The sequence below is a fragment of the Dissoconium aciculare genome, assembly GCF_010015565.1.
Source record: "Dissoconium aciculare CBS 342.82 unplaced genomic scaffold K489scaffold_15, whole genome shotgun sequence".
In the NCBI taxonomy this organism is placed as follows: Eukaryota; Fungi; Ascomycota; class Dothideomycetes; order Mycosphaerellales; family Dissoconiaceae; genus Dissoconium; species Dissoconium aciculare.
Genome location: NW_022984965.1, coordinates 608432 through 628326, shown reverse-complemented (window position 1 = coordinate 628326; position 19895 = coordinate 608432). Strand labels below are relative to the sequence as shown.

General features: G+C 58.8%; 10 protein-coding genes across 10 annotated transcripts; 5 read left to right on the top strand and 5 right to left on the bottom strand.

The window, feature by feature from the left end:
• Window positions 1–1902: 1902 nt before the first annotated feature.
• On the top strand, window positions 1903–2852 carry K489DRAFT_413459 (translation initiation factor 3, RNA-binding subunit; the record flags this gene model as incomplete). Its single annotated transcript, XM_033608042.1, has 2 exons — window positions 1903–2565; window positions 2628–2852. The coding sequence occupies 2 exons, from the start codon at window positions 1903–1905 to the stop codon at window positions 2850–2852; spliced, it is 888 nt and encodes a 295-aa protein (XP_033456072.1).
• Window positions 2853–2972: 120 nt separating this feature from the next.
• On the top strand, window positions 2973–4046 carry K489DRAFT_86726 (uncharacterized protein). The gene has a single exon (XM_033608991.1). It carries the CDS (start codon window positions 3128–3130, stop codon window positions 3749–3751), a length of 624 nt encoding a protein of 207 aa, XP_033456071.1. The 5' UTR covers window positions 2973–3127; the 3' UTR covers window positions 3752–4046.
• K489DRAFT_86652 (uncharacterized protein) lies at window positions 4047–5735 on the top strand. The gene has a single exon (XM_033608990.1). It carries the CDS (start codon window positions 4342–4344, stop codon window positions 5467–5469), a length of 1128 nt encoding a protein of 375 aa, XP_033456070.1. The 5' UTR covers window positions 4047–4341; the 3' UTR covers window positions 5470–5735.
• A 21-nt stretch (window positions 5736–5756) lies between these two features.
• On the bottom strand, window positions 5757–9122 carry K489DRAFT_326558 (uncharacterized protein; the record flags this gene model as incomplete). The annotated part of the gene is made up of 3 exons (XM_033601910.1): window positions 5757–6897; window positions 6970–8412; window positions 8845–9122. 3 exons carry the CDS (start codon window positions 9120–9122, stop codon window positions 5757–5759), a joined length of 2862 nt encoding a protein of 953 aa, XP_033456069.1.
• Window positions 9123–9496: 374 nt separating this feature from the next.
• On the bottom strand, window positions 9497–10436 carry K489DRAFT_384526 (uncharacterized protein). The gene is made up of 2 exons (XM_033605879.1): window positions 10225–10436; window positions 9497–10131 (listed from the first exon to the last, which is right to left on the bottom strand). Exon 2 carries the CDS (start codon window positions 10029–10031, stop codon window positions 9699–9701), a length of 333 nt encoding a protein of 110 aa, XP_033456068.1. The 5' UTR covers window positions 10032–10131; window positions 10225–10436; the 3' UTR covers window positions 9497–9698.
• Window positions 10437–11370: 934 nt separating this feature from the next.
• Window positions 11371–12620, top strand: K489DRAFT_86734 (uncharacterized protein). The gene has a single exon (XM_033608992.1). The coding sequence runs from the start codon at window positions 11676–11678 to the stop codon at window positions 12315–12317; it is 642 nt and encodes a 213-aa protein (XP_033456067.1). The 5' UTR covers window positions 11371–11675; the 3' UTR covers window positions 12318–12620.
• Window positions 12621–13110: 490 nt separating this feature from the next.
• K489DRAFT_384524 (Coatomer, beta' subunit) lies at window positions 13111–16369 on the bottom strand. The gene is made up of 4 exons (XM_033605878.1): window positions 16116–16369; window positions 15986–16048; window positions 14443–15935; window positions 13111–14380 (listed from the first exon to the last, which is right to left on the bottom strand). The coding sequence occupies exons 1-4, from the start codon at window positions 16131–16133 to the stop codon at window positions 13363–13365; spliced, it is 2592 nt and encodes an 863-aa protein (XP_033456066.1). The 5' UTR covers window positions 16134–16369; the 3' UTR covers window positions 13111–13362.
• A 347-nt stretch (window positions 16370–16716) lies between these two features.
• Window positions 16717–17307, top strand: K489DRAFT_413455 (putative phosphatidylglycerol/phosphatidylinositol transfer protein; the record flags this gene model as incomplete). Its single annotated transcript, XM_033608041.1, has 2 exons — window positions 16717–16913; window positions 16968–17307. The coding sequence occupies 2 exons, from the start codon at window positions 16717–16719 to the stop codon at window positions 17305–17307; spliced, it is 537 nt and encodes a 178-aa protein (XP_033456065.1).
• A 335-nt stretch (window positions 17308–17642) lies between these two features.
• Window positions 17643–18187, bottom strand: K489DRAFT_326619 (vacuolar ATP synthase; the record flags this gene model as incomplete). Its single annotated transcript, XM_033601914.1, has 4 exons — window positions 17643–17783; window positions 17845–17982; window positions 18036–18071; window positions 18128–18187. 4 exons carry the CDS (start codon window positions 18185–18187, stop codon window positions 17643–17645), a joined length of 375 nt encoding a protein of 124 aa, XP_033456064.1.
• Window positions 18188–18392: 205 nt separating this feature from the next.
• Window positions 18393–19713, bottom strand: K489DRAFT_384523 (uncharacterized protein). The gene is made up of 2 exons (XM_033605877.1): window positions 19011–19713; window positions 18393–18957 (listed from the first exon to the last, which is right to left on the bottom strand). The coding sequence occupies exons 1-2, from the start codon at window positions 19652–19654 to the stop codon at window positions 18870–18872; spliced, it is 732 nt and encodes a 243-aa protein (XP_033456063.1). The 5' UTR covers window positions 19655–19713; the 3' UTR covers window positions 18393–18869.
• Between the last annotated feature and the right edge of the window lie 182 nt (window positions 19714–19895).

The window sequence follows — 19895 nt, the reverse complement described above, 5'->3', positions numbered from 1 at the left end:
GCAGATCCCAATCAGAATCGCGATGGGCGATGCATATAGTTAAACGAGATACGAAATGCAGGCAATGGAAATGTGCTCTGCTGCATCGGGGTGCTCGATGCCCTCAGCGTGTCGCCTGCTCGTCACAAAATCACCTCGCAATCGTTTATCAACGGTCACTTGTGGACTGACTACCTAGGTGTGCAGTACAGTAGCACCCAAACTTCGTGTAGGATCGTATCGAGCAGGGGTATCTTTTCCTCTATCATGCCAGCAGCTGCCTGCGGCGTCGAAAATGCAAACCGACTACTGCCCTCGAACTTGGCTTTGAACCTGTGCCACGCGCCGATTTCGTTGCTCGATCCATGAGAGCCGCTACGAAGCCGTGGCTTGGTGGCAAGCCACAACAACAACACCGAGAGGGCCATAGCAAAGCATCGGGAGTACAAGTACGTGAGGGTGAAGTGCGGGCGGGCGATTGGATCGACCGTGACGCGGAAGATTCGATTTCAACCCTGGTCATTGGTTTTGAGAGACGGCCGAGGCCTGAGCGCTGGACGCCCCCTGGTCTTTCAGTCTCGAAAAGCGGGTGAACACGTTCCGAGGGACCATCAGGCTTGCGCATGGTCCTCGAGGAATGTTCCTCGGGTCATGTCCATTGCTGCATGGGCCCGGGATCGCGGCTGACGAAGAAGCCATCGCTCGAGCAATCCCGTTTCTCGCGAGCCTAACGCCACGAGCATGTGCTGCGAGCGTTCTACATCCGGCTTTCACTTAGGTGTTGACCGCAGGCGTGCACGTCCCTCGGTCAGGGAAATAACCTTCGCTCGAAATAGCAACCTGCGAGGGTCGGTCTATTGGCAGTTGAACTCTTCGAACAAGCGGCCGTTTGATGCACGCAGGCATCAATATCGTACAGAATGGACTTCAGCTAGCTCGCGACCACGGCGCAAGGATTGCTTCTCGAAGATTCCCGATGCGGGCATGCCTTGCACGCGGCGGAGACACTCGCTCGGGCACCCCCATCGATGATGATCGCGGGCACTACGGTAACGACAGGTTGGCGAACCCTCACGGGTCGTGGAAGGAGACCGTCATGACATCGTCGGACCCATCTGTCCGTCGTCATTCGCATGTTTCGAGCAAGCCAAGTCTCCGAACAGACGGCGTCCATGCAGGTCGCAATCTTGCGAGTAATTTCACTAGATCGTCCAGCCTTGGGATCGGGCGCATGAACCTCCCGACGACCTCCGAGGTCTGCTGCGCTTTCACGAGCGCGATGTGCAGTACGTACAGTGCCTTGTGAGATGGTGGATACGTCGCGCATGCGTCAACTGCCCAGTTCGAGTTTTCGAATCGAGCAGCAGTGGTCCTCAGGACCGGCCTCGCCATTCCTCGTATGGAGCCCGCAACGATCCCGGGGAGGGAGATGGAACAGCGACGCCGGCTGGCTGACAGCGTTGGGTCTCCGTCCAAGGATCTGAAGTGACTACTTTGCACATGGTGGGCAATGGACTGCCTCGTCGTCCCTCCAGGCGCCGACCATTTTGGCTGACCTGGAGTCGCATCATCATTCGCCGTCTCCGGGGCTCCAACCCATACGGTTACCTCGTATTGCAGAGTTGTAATTATTGTTATTATCATTGTTATTATTATTGTTATTGTTATTGTTGTTATTATTATTATTATCGTTATGTACAGTACCTGCTGGAGCCGTGAACGATCCGTGAGGGTTCAACCCTTAGGGTCAGAAGCGGGTGGTCGCGCGGCGGCCGCGACCCCGGATTGGTCAGCCAAAAACTCCTGAGTCATGTCGCAAGTCGCGACCCCACACAGCGCACTCATCAATTCTGGAGCGTCGATTCTGCCTTCCGTGGCGAGAGGATCCTCTCTCCTCCCGACATCCACACATACAACACCACCATGGCTGCAGTACAACCACCGCCAGGCCGGACCGATTGGGCCGAGGACGAAGAGACCGACCTCGCGACCTCGCTGCCCCCTCCACAGATCTCCAAGAACAAGGACGGCACCGAGACCATCGTCACGGTCTTCATCAACGAGGATGGCAAGCGAGTCAAGCGCACCCAGCGGATCCGGAGGACGGTCGTGAAGAAGGTGGAGAACCCCAAGGTCGCCGAGCGTCGGCTGTGGGAGAAGATGGGCATGGAGGCCGGCAAGCCGGCGGGACCGCGACCGGACACCACCACCCTGGGCGAGAACATCATCTTCCGGCCGCAGGTGGGCTACAAGAGCGGCCAGCAGCAGGAGAAGGGCGCGGAGGAGGCCAAGAAGGAAGAGAACGCCAAGAAGATGCAGATCAAGTGCCGCATCTGCGGCGGGGACCACTTCACCACCAAATGTGCTTTCAAGGACAACATGGCGCCCGAAGGCGAGGCCGCCGGCCCGCCCGCAGACCTCGACGACCGCGCGGGCGGGGACTCCGCGGAGGGCGGGCTCGGCGCCGGCGGCAGCAGCTACGTCCCGCCGCATCTGCGCAAGGGTGCGGCCGGCGCCGGCGGCGGCGAGCGCATGGGAGGTGGCAAGTACGAGCGCGACGACCTCGCCACGCTCCGGGTCACGAACGTGAGTATCACGCGCGAGGACCGCCGCGATGTGGGGACGACCCCGGCTAACGTGACGTTCAGGTTTCGGAATTCGCGGAGGAGGGCGACCTGCGGGAGATGTTCGAGAGGTACGGGCGCGTCACACGGGTGTTCCTCGCGAAGGACCGGGAGACGGGCCGGGCGAAGGGTTTCGCGTTCGTCTCATACGCCGACCGATCGGATGCGGCGAGGGCGTGCGAGAAGATGGACGGGTTCGGCTACGGTCACTTGATCTTGAAGGTGGAGTTCGCGAAGAAGAACACTTAATGACGACGGTGCGAACTATGACATTTCTCCCTCCTGCGCACCTGCTTCCACAGCGATGTCGAACGATCTCCGGAGGTGCATCCTCGATTTCTGCCCGATTGTGTGATTGTGTGAAGTGCGCCGACGCTCTCCGTTGTTGCGAGCCGTGATCGGGTCGAACGTTGTCCACCAAAGTATCTAGATATCCCGTCGTCTCTGGTGGAGGCTATGTGTCCTCGAAGCGTGAGGGACAACCCACAGCCATCGTTTCACCTCGTCGATGTCAGCCCGCAGCCATGACATCCACCGCACGGGTCCCGCGCCCAGGATCAAATGTCGATCCTCAGGAGCGTTTCCGACGAGGAGCGACTGCGGCTCCATCGTGGTGCGCCTTAGATCCGTCTCCATCTATCTCTGCCAGTCAGCGATCCCGTTTGCAAGATTGCCCCTCACTCACCGGTCGTAGTTCGTCATGGCTGTGTGTGTGGTGCAGCGACTGGACGGACAGCGGACCCAGCACAGCCCGGATCGCGGCTGTGCCAGTCAGAGGAGAAGGAGGATTTTGCCCAGGTGGACATCATTGCGCAGACCCTGTCTCTCTGTCTCTCTCGTCTGTCTCTCTCGTCTGTCTCTCTCGCATGGCCGTTCAATCGATCGTGGGAGCCATTTTATCGTCGACGAGACGCGTATATGTAACATATATATCCTACTTATGTCTATACACATACATCATATATATCGACGCGATGATTGTCTGCGCGCGAAATGGAGTGGGCCGCATTCGACCCCACCACAGGAAATGGGTGGGAAGGGAGCGCGAGAGAGGGAGACTGCGACAGAGACAGAGCGTGAGACACACACAGAGAGAGGAGGACATGGCTGAGCCACGCCCACTCAGATCTCCCGACCGCAGCAGATAGAGACAGTCAGCGACAGACAGAGAGACGAGAGGGAATGGGGAGAGAATGGGTGGCACTCCCCTCCGCTGGGAGACCCTCCAGCACATGCGCCATAGCCAGGGCCACCGTCCCATCCATTGATTCTGCCGTCCATGGGGTGGGAGGGTCCGCCCCAAAGCAGACTAGCCGGACTGCTATTCCGGGCGTCCTCAAGCCGCCCTCATCGCCGTCTGTCCCTCGCTCACGCGCTCGACGGCCGCACCTCATCGGCCTCCTCGCCCGGGTCGCTCTCCTACCACCGCTGCCAGGAAGTCATAAACCGAGACGGTTTCCCCAACCATGCGGTCCTTGCCTCGTTCGAGTTATATTCTCCGAATGGTTCTGTCGTCGTCGTCGCCACCCGCGACGATCCTCCTCCCGCCTCACTAGTCAGCCATGGCACCTCAAGACGCTGACGACGCTGCCAATACCATGGACTGCACCTGGCAGTATGCCGAAGAGTTCCCTTCGTTCGACGACGAGCGCGCGTTCGGGTCTGCGCCACTGCAGTCGTCGTCATCTCTGCTGTCGCCATCGTTCACCAACCAATACTTCAGCCACGACACGTTGGAATGGGAATTCTTCTACATCCCGCCGGAAGTCCCACAGATCTCGCATGTCGGGATGCCGGAATCGCCGGCCGCGTTCGGTGGCCTGAGTCCACGGCTGTCATACAACATCGAGTCGCTGTCGCCGGGGTCCGGCGATCCCACTTCAGATCCCTCCCCGGTCGAGGCAATGCCGTCCCCCTCGACTCGACCCTCTCCAGCGCCGGCACGTGCTCCGACGAGTCCGGCCGAACACCGGCTGAAGAAACGGTTCCCGCGGATCAAGAACGGGTACAGCTGCGAAGACGCCCGCTGTACGAAGAAGTTCGACACGCAAGGGGCTGCCACCAAGCATCATCAGCGCACCCACACGCCGGAGTCGTCCAGGCCCCACAAGTGCCCGCACTGTCCCCGCCGGTTCCTCTGGGACAAGGACATCAAGCGGCACATCGGCCAGATGCACGCCGCCCACCAGAACGCGGTCGCGCTGCGGTCGCCCCACGCGCGCCGTCCCTCCTTCGACCTGGAGATGCTCTTCGGCCCGAACGGCCCCCGCTTCACCGCCGACGCCATGTTCGCCGCCCTGCGCGCCGCCATCCAGATGAAGCGCGTGGCGGTCCGCATCCGGGCGCGCCGCCGGTCCCAGGGCGAGCCCGGCCAGAGGTACATCATGGTGACCCGCGACCACGTCGACTTCCGGGCCATCGACATCTCCGGCTCGAGGACCCCGACCGCCCTGCTGGAGAAGATCCGCGGGTGCCTGAAGTTCCCGCCGCCGCCCGGCTTCACCCTGTCGTCGTACTCCCTCGGCGACGGCATCGTCGGACCCCGCATGAGCCCGGACCAGCTCTTCGCCACCATCACCAACGCCCCGGGCGGGCCGGGACCGCTGCTCTTTTTCCTGCGGTCGTGACCTCGCGCCCCGAGGGATGGGATAGCCGCGCCAGGACCGTTGATCCCGACCGTTTCCCCTCGTCCCTCTTGATCTCCTCCCACCTCGCGGAGGATCATTTCCCTTTCGTTCTTTCTTTCTCTCTTCTCTCCCGTTTCGGGGACGACGGTTCCCCGACGGGACGATTCCCCTGGGCTTGTATCGGTTGCATCGGGCAGGAGTTGAGGGGTTTTTCTCTTATCGCGTTACGATGGAAATGAGACACCCGTGGGTGGACGGTGGGCATGATGCTACGACGTCATGGCTTTTACTGCTTCTGGCACTTCGTTCGTAGCAGCGGTACATTATACATAGCATGAATGGCATGGGGATTTACTCGAGAACCCGGCCCCTTCCTCCTTGACGCTACATACGCGATGATTGAAGATTGTCTGTGTGATTTCCAGCTCCGTCCTCGCGCCGGCGGATCGATGCCTCAACCCGCCTGCGTTGTCCAGGTCATGAACTCTGCGTAGTCCCGTGGATTCCCGCGGCCGAGCGGCCAGGTTTACACATCCCCCTCCCGCCCCATGACCCCGACGCCCCAGAACAGCCTCGCGGTCGGCTTCTTCCGGACCAGCCTCCGATCGCCGTCGTCGCCATCCTCCGGCGGCTCGGCGTCCGGGTCGAGCCTCTCCCAGCTGCCGTTCAGGCGGGGGTCCTCGCTGTCCTCGGAGCGCAGGATCCGCGTGTAGGGCGGGCCGCGCCCGAGCTTGGCGGCCTTCACCCACGACGTCTCGCAGCCGCTGGCGATGAGCTCGCCGCTGCCCCAGCCGGTGCGGCGCGAGATGCTGAAGATCTGGCGGACGGTCTCGCCGCGCTGCCCGGCGTCCGTGTATTGGATGGCGGCGAAGAAGGACGGCATGCAGCTCTCGCAGAGCGCGGCCCCGAGGCTGGGGTTGATCGATCGGTCGCCGCCGCCGCCGAGGGATCCGTCGCCGGCCATGGCGTACAGGCCGGCGGAGATGCGGCCGATCTCTTGCGCGTGTTCGTGGGTGAGGCTGGCCGCCACGGCGGCGGCGACGTGGGCGGCGGGCGGCATGTCGGGATGGGAGCGGATGGCGATGATCTCCGCCATGTGATAGATGGCCCAGAGGCAACTGATGTCCGCCGATGAATAGGTCGTAGCAGGCCCAAAGGCTGTCACGGGCGAATCGTAGTGCTCAGGTCCGAGCGGCTGGAAAGTCAGCTCGAGCGCCTCCCGAAATCTTTGCAGAGCTGCTCGGATGCGACCCATCTCTCCTTTGGCGGCATCGGTGGCTGCCTCGAGGTCATGGTCGGGAGCCGGGAACTGGCCGCTCGGTGCTTGGGTAGCAGTGCTCCCGTCCGTCGGCACGTAGGACGAGGGCATTCGTATGTTGGTACGTGGCGGTGGCGCCATCCCATAGAACTGTGGCGATGGTGCTTGTTGCGGCTGCGGCGGTGTCTGCCCAGGCGGTGGTCGCGGCATGTGCATCTGCATGCTGGGCGGCGGTCGCCAGTGCCCACCGTTAGCCTCCATCTGCTTTAGCTTGCGAGCCCTGTCCCGTGATGCGAAATCGGCGATTCGGGCGAGCAGGAGCACGAGATGGTCGACCGATCCGTACACTGCTCCGGGATGGCCCAGAGGGCCTCGCGGCGGGCAGCTGGCCCAACGACTGAAATCCATCCTGATGAGTGTCAGCAATTCGTCCTCGTCGCGTCATGGGCATGGCCGTGATCGAGCAAAGGGGTAGACTTACAGCAAGGGGTTGCCGCTGACGATGCTCTGATATACGTCCTGTTTGCAGTACCACCAGTACAAATCCTTCAACAGCTCATACTTGGCCAGATCCAGGCCAGCCGATGGTCTTGGGGGCTGCGCGACCTCTTCGACACTGCCATGGTCATCGTACCGCACCTCTCGGCCCACCAAAAAGCTCACCACACGGTCGTCGACATCAAACGTCTGGTCCAGCGCCTCGGCCTGTCTCAACGCAGAGTTGCCTGTCCCAACGAGTGGGAAGTTTGTGGCATGCTGGCTCTTCATCCGTCTGAATTCTCTCGCCATATGTGCGAAATCCGTTTCGACAAACAGCTGCATGGCGCCTGTCAAATGCATGTTCCATTTCATGTGGTCGGCTGTCATGATCTCGTAGAAGCCGAGCAAGAGGGTCGCTGCGATGGTGGTGGGCTGCCGCCGTTTTGCTGGGTCATTGAGGCTATTGAACACACTCTTGCTGGCCCACCCATAATGAAGCAATGAAGGCGTCGTAGAGGCGTTTTGTAGGCGGGCGATATGTAAGCTGGCCAACGCAAGCATGGCCTGCAGGAGCGCTTGATCTTTCAAGGCAGCCATGGGCAAGCTGTGCGTCCAAAGGCCCTGCTGCGATGCCGGTACGGCTCCTGGATTGAACAGCATTGAAGTGTTGCGATGATGGCGTTCGAAAATGGACAGGCTCGGCCCGGTGACAGCGATGAAGTGGGCAAACACGCGCTTGGTCGCGTCGTTCTTCAAAGGATTCGCCGCCTGCTCGGCTCGATAATGATCCAGGAAGCCCGGGAACACGAACGTGTCGTATGCACGAGTGCGGACATCGTGCGCGATCATTTGGTTCATATCTAGAAGTCCGCTGAGCGTCCCATGGTTCGGCCGACCACCTCGATATCGATCCATCTCGGCTTCCGGCAACAGGCCCATCCTGTCGTCCTCGTCGGCGTATACGTCGTAATAATCATCGTCCTGTGTCCGGACTGCTGCGGCCGACAGAAGTGAATTGAGGTCCATCGATGCCGGTGCGGCCAGGCTCACGTCGTCGTCGAACTGAAACCGTCCTTGCGCATAAGCTTGCGGGGTCGGAAAACCTGTGGAGTCGGCGTTGAACTGGCTTGGCGAGCTGTTCGTCGATTGATTCAGCCAGGCGGTCGTGTTTCCGAGCTCGGCCCCCGCAGCAGGTCCACCGGGGGGCCAATTCGCCTGTTCCAACCCGGGACTCGGTGTGAAAAAGGCACTTTGAGGAGGCGTGGCCGATACGTTGGACATGTGTGGCGGACTTGTGCTTTGAGAAAACACGAGTCCGTTCCAATTCGGATTCACCCCGTACGGCGTGCTCGGCTGGCTCGTGATCGAGCCGGGCTGGGCGAAGTAATTGGGCTGACCGGCAGCCGAGCCCGTATGAGGCGGACTATGCATTTGCATCGAATGACTCGTCGCCGAGCCTGGATTGGTCGGCAACACACCAAACGGCCCTTGCAGAGGGATGATCGGCGGAGGTCGTATTGACATTTGCTGCCCATCAAGAGAGACCCGCTGACCGAGATACCGTTGTTGGTCTAGAGACAGGGCAGAAGCGAGTTGCTGGAGCGACGTGGGAGCGATTGGGTGCGGGCGACTACCCTGAGGCGGCAGCTCCGACGTTGCACCTTCATTGAACATCATCTGTCGCTGGAGAAGTACATGCGGTTGTGGATGGACGGAAGAGCCATCTTGCGGACCGTGGCGGAGCAGCGCTGCATACTGCGCCAACGATGCGCCGTGCAGAGCTCCCCCCAGCGCTGGATCCATCCCTGAGGGTTGCAGAGATGGGAACGGTAGCAATGGCCCTGGGGTTTGGCCCGCTTGGAAGGCCACGCTTGACCCATTGGCCGCCGGGCTGTGCTGGTCGAGAGTGGAACTCCTAAAGACGACCCGGTTGCTGTAGCCTTCGCAAGCGCGTTTGCTCTTGTGGCAATTCCGACAAGTCGGTTTCCCTTCGTCGCACTTGATCCGGCGCTTGCGACACGTGAGGCAGCCGGTCTTGGTGCGCCTTCGCGAGAGTCTCGCGGCGAGGACAGCTTCCGCGGCCGACGTGTCTTGGCCGTTGCCCGACCTCCCGTCCCCATGGTTGTGGTGATCGAGTCCAGAGCCGGGATCCATTCGTGGTGGTGCCTCACAGGCGATATTGACGGTAAGTTCTATCGCAGCGTCCGAAGCCGGGCATGTTCCTGCAGATCGGACCCGGATATGCAGGATCCTCAAACTCGGCCGGCAGTTGGGCTATCGGTCGTGTGGAGTCCCAACGGTCCCCGATCACTCGAAAGAAGGGCTTCCAGGCTTCGATTGACCCCGATTCGACGGCTCGGACCAGCAGTGCGCGCGATCGCTGTCGTTGACCTCGAGAAATCGGGAATGCCACACAGAGCAGGTGAACGCACAGGATCCGCGTGTAGGAAGGGTCGTGGTGATGGCCGTGTGTCTGCGTGGGGCGACGGCAGGATCGTTTGCGTGACACACCGCTTCCGCCGAAGACGGGCCTGGCTTTCGAGGTTGGAAGAGAGCTGGAGGTTGAGCGAGCGGCAGAAAGGCAGAGGCGTGCGGTCGAGTCCGTGACCGATGACGAAGACCGCAGCTATATCCACTCGGAGGGGCCCTGTGACGAATGAAGGACGAATGAATCAATGAATCAATGAATCTCGTGGACGACGCACGCGCTTGGATTACTATTCGGAGCTGTCAAGTGCGTGGACTGCGTCGATGATTCCGTCGAGGGCGGTGTCCGATGTGACGAAGTGGCCTGCGAGCGGGAGAGTGGAGGTGGTCGGCGAAGGTCAGTCGCGGAGGCTGAGGAGGCTGAGGAGTCTGAGGAGTCTGCGTCGGCGAGCACCGGAGTCGGTCCACAGAAAGCAATGTCAGGCGATGAGGATACAGCAGGGCAGACGGGCGCGAGGAGTCGTCAAGGGAGACAAGATCGAGTGCCGTGCACAATGCGCAGTGGGCAGGGCAGTACTGTAGTCGAAGAGTAGGTAGTGCAGGTGGAGGTGGAGGTGGAGGTGTCTGTGTTCCCATGGGCTCGGGTCTGTCTGTCTTTGTCTGTCTGTCTGTCCGTGTGTCTGTCTTGGCTTCATCGACGTCGACACCGGGAAGTAGTCCATGTGCTTAGTCAGCCCTGGAGTATCGGTGTCAGTGGTGTCCGGATCAGGGTTCCCATCACATGGGATATTGTACTAATATCATGCCTGATGGTAAGAATAATACTCACGACGGCCATAAGGTGCTGGTTTCGCTGCATGTTTCCCAGCTTCTTCTCGTCGAGGGCGCTAACGGTGAGGTGAGTGCGCCCCAGGTATGGTGCGATGGCTCGACGTTACCTAGCCGATTACTAGTCGCTGCGCCTGGTTTTCCTCTAGTCGCGCACGAAGCCGCCGGGCAAGCTGAAATCCTCCAGCTCATTTCGCCTCGTGTGTGCGCCTGTGCATCCCCATTGTCGTGGATATGAGATGTGACCTAGCACCCTAGTACAATACGTACACTGGAAGGGACCCCGGAGAGCGATCGCTCCCTTGGAGGGAGGCCAACCTTGGGACCAAACGTACGATACCGCTCCCGACGTACGTCCTGAGCACCTAGGCAATTACTACAGGGCTGCTGGAAAAACCTGTCGCGCAGCACCACGGCGACAAAGAATTGCTATAGGCATGTACCCGGGTATGCAGGCGGTCGGCCACTCTCAGCAGAGGGCAGGCCTGGACCGCATGCGACCCGGACGCTGCACTCCGACCGACGCTGAGAGGGACCCGCGGACGTTCATGAGGGAAGAAGGAGAACGGGCTCCGCGTGGGCAGATACCTGGGTGCTGTACAGTTGCTGTGCTTTACGTAGAGGACCAGAGGAGGCAGACGGACTGGGCTGGCACGACTGGAGTCACTCGCTCATTGGACTGCAGTGACTTGCGTGCGTGCGTGCGTGCGTGTGTGCGTGGTTTGGACTGTACAGTACTGTACTTGTGGCCAGGACAGCCCGAGGGTCTGGCTGATGCACCACGCTACCTTCCCCACTACCGTCACTACCACATGCCGGCCGCTGATCTTCCTCTCGCGTAAACTCTGGCCGCGCCGTCGTCGCCATCGTGGCCGTCTTCACCTCCTCGTCCTCCTCCTCCCACCCCGTGACTGCAGCCCGCGGCGGTGATGGAGGCGGGCGGTGGCGGTCGGGCGGACGGTCGGGCGGGCGGGCGGAGGTGAAAGGGCGAGCGGCAAGCGATCACGATCGACCGACCGTGAACCTGACGGGAAGTTCGAGGCTCAGAGCCTGGTGGGGAGGGAGAGATGACGGAATTCGTTGATCACGGAACCTAGACGTCGGAACACCCGTGGACCTTCGCAGAGCTTATTGGCACTACCGGTGCACATCACTCCTGGCGGAGACGCGATCCTCTCGGGGCCTTGGTGCTTCGCAGCATGTTGTCGGGCACAGTAGTTGGATTTCATTCGACCGTAGTCTCGTCTCTATTGCGCCCGTCCACGGGCTTGGCTCACGCCACCGAACTCGCCGCTGTTCGATCGAGGACGGAGCGCCCGACCGGCGGCCATTCCGTGCACGCCCGCGGACTGACGGACACTCGCACCGATGGGTGGGCCTGGAGTGCTCGAGAGGAACGATGGATACTAGATCCTAGATACTAGATACTAGATACTAGATGCTAGATGCTAGATGCTAGATACTGCTCCATGGTCTCCACACAGAGAGTGCGCGACGGAACGCAGGTCTCGGGTCATCCGTCTGGAGATGCTCGTCCGGGTGGCTGTGACATTCCTGCCATGTGCGACACATGCCTGGCTTTTGCTCCACCCTGCGCGTGTGGCGGTGCCCTCTCGCCTGCATGGGCGACATCATGCATATGCACGACAGGCCTTTCTGGGCGTCGACACTCGTTTGGGAAGGCGCATGGGAGGAGAAAAGAAAGCGGCAGAGGGAGTCTATCCAATGACGGCTCTGGGCACGGTGGGACTACACCGTCGCTACAGTATGAAAGCTGGGCGGGGCGGTGTTTCTTTCACACCGGTCGCTCCCAGAGGCACTCCATCGGGGCGAGCGATCGAGACAGGCGTGGCAGGGTTGGGAGAAAGACCAATAGCCGAGCACTGCCGCATCGAGATAGTCGCATGTCGCCCTCCATCGATTGACCCTTCGCCCGAGAGAACGTGCGGAACCCGCTCGAACTTGCCACGAGACGCCGCCTTTCGTCAGTGGAGGCCATGGGGGGTGTCCAGCACGTCCCATCTGCCTCTCCACGGGAACCTCGATCACGATTTCCACCCAACCTCACGTCACAGGAAGATATTCCAGTCCTAGGTAGGGATCATCCCGGCGACCTCAGGTTTTCCGTAGACGACCGAGTGAGACGGGAGGCTGCTGCGGCTCGTCCTCTGAGCAAGGGACGCCGTGTGCAGAATGCTGTCTTCTGTCTTCGCGGGCAGCGAGTCAGCGCGAGAGTGAGGGTTGCGACGACCACGCACAGTCGCTCCAGCGTGTGGACGACATTATCCCGATGCGGGCGAGGGGCTGCCCTCGTGGCTAGCTGAGAACCTCGCGCGGACTGCCGACCTATCGAAACTCTAAAAACACCAGAGCGGCCCTGCAGCCCACCGTGCCCATCGACCGCACGCTGCCACGACTACGTACAGCACAACAACCACCCACCTTCGCCAGGCCTGAGGTTTACCTCCTCCTCCATGTGGTGATGAGAAGAGCGCGCCTGGCAGGACGTCTCCGGCAGCACCGACCCCATCCGAACGGAAGTGGATGACGACCACCACCGGCCGGCAAGGCGCTGCTGCATAAACCACGCGTGGTCGCGCATCGCGGCATCGTACACGTGCATTCAAACCCATGCAGGCATTCCTGCGCGGAATGAGTCGATGAATCAGTCCATGGGTGGGTCCGACGGACGGCGGGAGGATGTACTGTATGGCTGCGTGCGTCGTGCTGTCGCAGAGCTGTGGGATCGGCGTTGATCTGCCCATCACCGCCTCCGAAGTCAGGGCGATTATGCATGGCCGTGACTCGCCCAAAAAGCCCCTTACATCTGAACCTGCTATGCCCGCCAAGGTTCCATCACGGCCAGGTGCCAGACTCATGACATCGACGAATGGTGTGGCGTCCAGCAGGGAGCGCCCTGGAGCAAACAGGCATGCAAGCGAAGGCCCCTCGAGCAAAATCAATACCATCGGCCGCGCCGCATACATCTCTCATGCTTTGTGTTCGTGTGCACACAACGGGTCATATTGTCTTCTAAAATCGTGGCTACATCAAGGCTGGCATGCAGGTCGTGCATCAGAGGTCCCTTTTTCTCCCCCAAATCTAAACCATTTTCCACCTTGGCGTCCGATCGAAACGTTCATGCCGTCGCCTCGTCGTCATCGTCCTCCTCACCGGCTTCTTCGGCGTCCGCCGAGTCGGCCTGGGCGTCTTCATCCGCCGCCTCGGCCGCCTCGTCCCCCTCGGTCGCAGTGTGGACGTCGATCAGGTCCGCGTGTGATCCGCCCTCACTCTCGAGCCGGAGATACTCCTCCCACTCGGGGAACATCTCCTCGTCATCGCCGGGCACGCCGATGAGGCGAGCTACTTTGGCCTTGCCGCCCTTCTCCAGGCCCGTCTTCCATTCGCCGACGATCTCCTTGCAACGCGAGGGCTTGTACGTCTGCGCGAACAGGACGGCCTCGGCGGTGCGGTTGGTCTTGAGCAGGACATCGAGACACGCGTCCACATCCCCGACCTGCCACAAACTCGTGAACGCGACGTTGTGCTGGCCGGCGTCCTGCGCCTTGGCGGCCAGGGAGCGGAGGCCTTCTTCGTCGGCGGAAGAGGTGTACAGGAGCAGCAGGCTTCCGAGGTCCTTGGCGTGACGGAAGCACTCCTCGGCGAGCGCGATGTCCCAGGCAGACAGAGCGGCGTCGCCCACGGTCTTCCATTTATGCTCCACGTCTGCTTCGCGGGCGAGCTCGAGCGCGATGCTGAGCTGGTTCAGGCCGAGCGCGAGTTCGAAACGATGCTCGCTGTCCGTCGCGACCTCCAGGGCCTGCTCCTTGTAGCCTTGGCCTTCGAGGAACCGCGCGATCTTGTTCTTCTGCTCCTCGGGGATGTCGCCCTGGTTGAGCATCTCGGTCGCTGATTCGAGGTCTCCGCGGAGGACGAGCGTCTGATATTCGATGACGCTGACCGACAGCGCAAATGACGTGACACTGACATCCTTGTCGCAGACGTAGACCCGACCATCTCGCGGGAGATAGCCCAGGACGTAGTATGGTTGGTCGAAGTGCGAGACCGTGTACGTCTGATCGCCAACCAAGTAATTTAGTCGGTTGGTGCTGTTGGTGTAGACGAAGCAATCGCCGACCCATTGACCAGTGCGGACACTACACATCCTTGTCAGCATATCATCCTTTCAAACCATGGCGGGCGTGAGGTGCACGCGTACCTTTCATTGATGTCGCAGACCACCTCGAAGGCTTCCTCGACGCCGTCCTCGTCGGCTGCACCTGATTGCAGCGCGGCGACATATTGTTCTCTTGAATATCGAAGCACGTAATAGGTATCCTCGCAGGCCAGGCAGACAAGTTCTCCAGATTCCGACCAGTACACGTTCTTCGGCTCGACCTCAATCCTCCGGACGAGCTTGCCGCTCTCCCAATCGAAGAAGCCAATGCCTCCCGCACCTTTCACACCAAGGAGGACGCCACCGCTGAGTCCATCGGCGGTGTAACCGACGTTGACGGTGCCGTCGCCAGCCTTGGGCTTGAAATTGCGGTAGATCTTGACAGAATACTGCGACTCTCGGATGGCGTAGTCTTTGTCGTTCTCTTTTGATGCCCAAGCGAAATCCAGTGCCGATCCGAATGCTTGATTTCGTAGAGCGAGCGCGGTGTAGATGATGTATTCGCCGTCGCCGCAAACTGCGACGAAACGGCCGTTTGGCGAATGGATAAGTGTCTGGGGGTAGATTTCGGTGCTCCCGAGATCCTTTGAAGGCAGTGTGATGACCTCGCCGTCTTTCAGGTTCTTGTCTCCGCCCTTCAAGACCGACGTGAGAATCTCGGCGTGGCGCGCCCAAATAATCTTCCCTGAACCGTCCATCGATACCGCTGGCTCTTCACGACCCATCTTTACCACGACCGCACCGTCGTCGAATCCCATGGCAATCCCCTGCTTGCCGCGCTGGTATGAGACACACCACGCTCGCTCCAGCCCGTACGACAGGGACTGCTCTAGCCTGTACGTGTTGGCGTGCCATATCTTGACCGTGCCATCCTCAGAACCCGAGATGATCACGGGCAGTTCGGGGTGGTAGCACGCAAAGGAAACGTTCGACGTGTGGCCTTCCAATGTCGCAATCAGCGCCTTCGTGGTGTAGTCCCAGATTTTGACGGTCCGGTCATCCGAAGTCGTCAACAGGTACGGCTTGTCCGACTGAGGGTAGTAATCGACATGATTGACACCTTTGGTCTCGTGCGCTTCCAGGGTGAAGTTTGGCGAAGACGATCCTAGGCTCCAGATTTTGACTGTCCGGTCCAAACATGCCGACGCAAAAGTATTGGTATCCTTCGGGTTTATTGCAAGACCCATCACATAATGACTGTGCCCTTCGAACGTCTGAACGTTCTTCCAGCTCTTATCCCAATCCCAGAGCTTGATGGTCATGTCATCACTCGCGGTCAGAACGAAAGGCTGGGTGGGATGTACGACGATGGCGCGGATGTAATCGGGATGTGCTTCGAAGGATGTGATCTTCTCTGAAGTGTTGTAGTTGTAAACTCGTAGCTGGTAGTCATCGCTGCCACAAACGATCCAGTTCTTGCGAGCGATGAAGCGACCAGCGCGTACAGGGACATCAGTAAGCTCGAACGTTTTGATGATGGATTGCGTTTCATATGACCAAATGTAAACATGCCCGCTGTATAGTGTGGTGAGGATCTACAAACGATCAGTCTTGACACTGCGCGGTCGGTGAGAAATGTCCGTACCCATGGCTCTGTAGGATGAAAGTCAATGCCTTTGACTCTTTCGCTCCTGGCGAACAATTGTCTCTGTCAAATTATCAGTACAACTGCCCACAGCCGGTTTCTTCAGATTGAGCCCCATTTTTCCGCTGACCTTCACGTCGAGCTTCATCTTGAAGGCGTTCGCTGGTTTCCGTCGAGATTGTTTCTTTCGGGTGTATTCTCAATGCCAGCCGAGGCGGCAGGTGGAGAGGTGTAAGGCGCGATTGCTCTGACGATGCACAATGACTCCGCTCTAGCGCTTCATGCGGGACCGACTTCCTGTAAGAGATCCGTTAAAAGTTTCTCATCCGCATTCGTTGACACAGGCTTCATTGGCGGAGAGTCCGAGATCTTGAAATCGCAAACCCTCCCTGGTGCATTCAGCACACCTGTCGTGAAGCTAAATTCCCCATACCAGCCCGCATTGGCCTGAGGCACGAAACCAGGGCAAGAGTTGGCCTTGGCGCCCATGCGACGTTCTCGGTCCGGCACGTGTCCGGATCTATTCCGCTTTCGGCCGATCAGAGTTCCATGTGACGTTGCCTAGCAGGCGCTCCAGTGTTTAGGGCTGCTGCGGCGAGACAGAGCTGCATCATCATTCATTCTCTCATCTTGGTGAGCCCGTTCGCCTGTTGACATTCCTTGAGTTCGAAACAAAGCAGCGATTATACAGCAGACTTGTCAGGATCTCCCCCAAGCAGAACAATCCAACCATGAAGTTCGCTACCGTGGCTGCGACAGCCTTTTTGGCTTCGTCCGTCTCTGCTGGTCTGTTCAGCACCAACTCGGTCTCTATCTACGACGACAACTTCCCTGTACCCGGCGAGAACCCACTCAAGCACTGCCAGGATCCTGCAGAGGACGTTCTCGATGTCATCAGCGTCGACCTCAACCCCAACCCGCCGAGACCGTGAGTAGGAGCTTTGCACTAATTCATCCGAGCAAGGTACTGACCACATCACAGTGGTGCTTCCCTGGACATCGTCGCAACCGGCTATCTCAAGAAAGACGTCGAGGACGGTGCAAAGATTCACCTGCAGGTCAAATACGGTCTGATCACTATTGTCCGCATGACCCGAGATCTTTGCGAGGATGTCAAGAATCTTGAACTCGAGTGCCCATTGAAGAAGGGCGAACTCAAGCTGGCCAAGAGCGTCGATCTGCCCAAGGAGATCCCGCCTGGGAAATACACTGTGCAGGCGGACGTTTTGAGCAAGGATGAGGAGACCATCACTTGCCTGACTGCACAGGTGGAGTTCAAGCGAGGCGGTGCGGACGCAACCTTGGTGAAGCAGGACGTATGAACCACAGCCGCTGCATATCATCTGCATTTCTGGCGACGGGATTGCAATCTTTACAAGTAGACGCATTGTACATACAGCTGCCGCTCTTCACGAAATGGCTTCTACACGAGACAGTACGAGTAATAAAACGACACATGAGACGCGCATTGCTTCTCGCGTAGTGATATGCATGCCAAGAAACGCTCGACATGTAAAAGTCGTCCATTTCGACGTCACCGCCTTGGGAGCTTCTCCGAGGAACTGTTTTGGAACAGAGCCATACGTGTGAGATTCGTCTCTGGTGATTCGTCTCTGGAGTACCATTACAGCGTGCCACGAACTGATATCTGAGCCCTCTATTCTCCGAACAACTTCTGTACCCGCTTCATGACGCTGTCGTTCTCAGCTTTGTATGGATGATCTTTGCTGGGGATTTCAAGCACGGCGGGGAATGCTGCATTGTAGTTGTCCACTTTGGCTCGAATACGGTCCGCAACCTGATAAGCCAGGTCAGTATCCTCGAGCTCATGATCGCAATAAGCTTGGCGTAAGGCGTACGTGTTGATTGATCAGCAGGATCGCAATGTCTTTCCTCTCTTTCGTAAATTGCTCGAATGAGGACTCGATGGTTGAATCCTCTGTCTTTTGGTCCACTACAAGATAATTCTTCTGCGAGTCTGGCGGTGCCGTGACATGCTAAATCGCATCAATTAGCTGAAGCTGTGTCCTTGCCTGAGCACAATACATACTCCGACGCCTGCAAGGAGGATACCAGTCACGGTGTCCTAAGTATCCAATCAGTGCTCCGATGCGAGGGTATGTCAGCTCCGTGGAGAGGTACCTCATCACCGATGACGGCAAGGAACTCGCGATCCTTGAACGCCGATTGAGGCAAGGCCATGACAATTGCTGATATTGTACAGACCCGCCTGTGGTGGGTGTCACGTCGGCTCTCGTCACTCCAAACGCTCACGAGAGGAGCTCTCGAGGAGGGCCGGCTAAAATTCGGCAGATGACGTCCTCCGACATGCATTCACGCTTGGGCACCCTTGGAAGTCTCGATAATTCGAAGAGAAGACTGGTGTACATTACCCACTGTAGGATGAACTCGGTACTTTTATACACGCGTGTTATGTGATCGAATCTCACTGATGACAATCCCACTTCGCTCCCTACAGATGCGCATATGATGTATTGAATTTTACTTCCACACGCCGCGTAATGCACGTGTGTCATAATCTGCGATTGCCACGAGCGTGAGTGTTCGCAACGGCGATTGTTGTGTCCATTCTGGGTACAACTACTCGATTTCCGTCGAAAGAACGTCTCAAGAGCCAGGCTGCCGGTCCGTCATCGAGTTTCCTGCTTCCTCCGCGCCAATGGTTCGTGCGGAGAGTGGGAGGCAGAGCGCGAATCTGTGCTCTCCCCTTTCCGATACATACTCCTAGGAGGCCATACAACCGCAAATAAATTGAGTGTTTGAACGCAACTATCTCTCGCACAGTGAGGATATATTTACATAATGCACAAGTTAGCAGTCACCTCGGTATCGCATCATCATCGCGGGCTTGAATTGCGACAGCTCAAGGAGCCTGGGTTTTGCCAGTGTGTGTATCCCGTGCGTGGTACCGCCATTGGTTGCCGTCAGGCTTTTCCACCAACTCGTCCCATCTGAATAGCGGTTGTCAGCAATGTGTCAAGCATTGGAATGTGAGGACACGTACACCTGATTCTCAAGTAAAGTGTCGGCTAACTGCTTCTCGCCCTCGGCAACTTGAATGACCTCTTCAATCAAGCCAGCGCCGATCTTAGCCTCGATGTCATTGATCTGTGCTGCGGTGAGCGCAGGCTCGTCCTCGATCTGTGGCAGGTTCTGGCGCTCCGCAACCTCGTCCCTTTCTAGAAGACGACCTTGGTTGGCCTTTTCCGAAGCTGTACGCTGTCCATCGAGAAGGGAGGGAGCGCCCCTGAAATCGTCCACCTCTTCTCCGCCAGGGAGGCCTGCTCGTGCTGCCGACACCTTCCAGACGATGTTGAATTCTGTCGAGTTCTTCACTGGAATCTTACGGAACGCTTCAGGGTGCTTCTCCAACACGGACTCGACCCGTTTTTGCCATGCTTCGAGTCCGGCAGGCTTTGTCGCCTCCACAATAGCCAGTCGCTGGTTGATCAAAGCCTCTGTCGACCTGCGGTATACTGAGTGCTCCGGGAATTTCTTGAGAGTCTCCAAAGTCGAATTGTAAAGGTAGAGAAGGGTTCCTCTGGGACTTGGGTGGGTCAGCAGGCCAGTCAATCCAGTCGGAGCTCCGGCCTCCAAAAATTGAGAGCTTCGCTGGACTGCAGCAAGCAATTGCCGTGTGGATCGCATGGCTGTGAGATTTGCGCGAAGAGTAGCAGCTCGATGATAGCGAACGGGCTGATTGAAGATGCCATTGACAATATGGTTGACTGGTCATTAGCTAGGACTGGCATGGAAGCACGGGCCGGCTCGTTGCCGCTCCTCAAAGTTGAAGGCGCCCGTGCGGCGTGTGCGGCGAAGGGTGCAGCTGTATGTGATAACATTAAAGCACTAAAGTCGGCGATCTGATACGTTCATCGATCTCACCAGT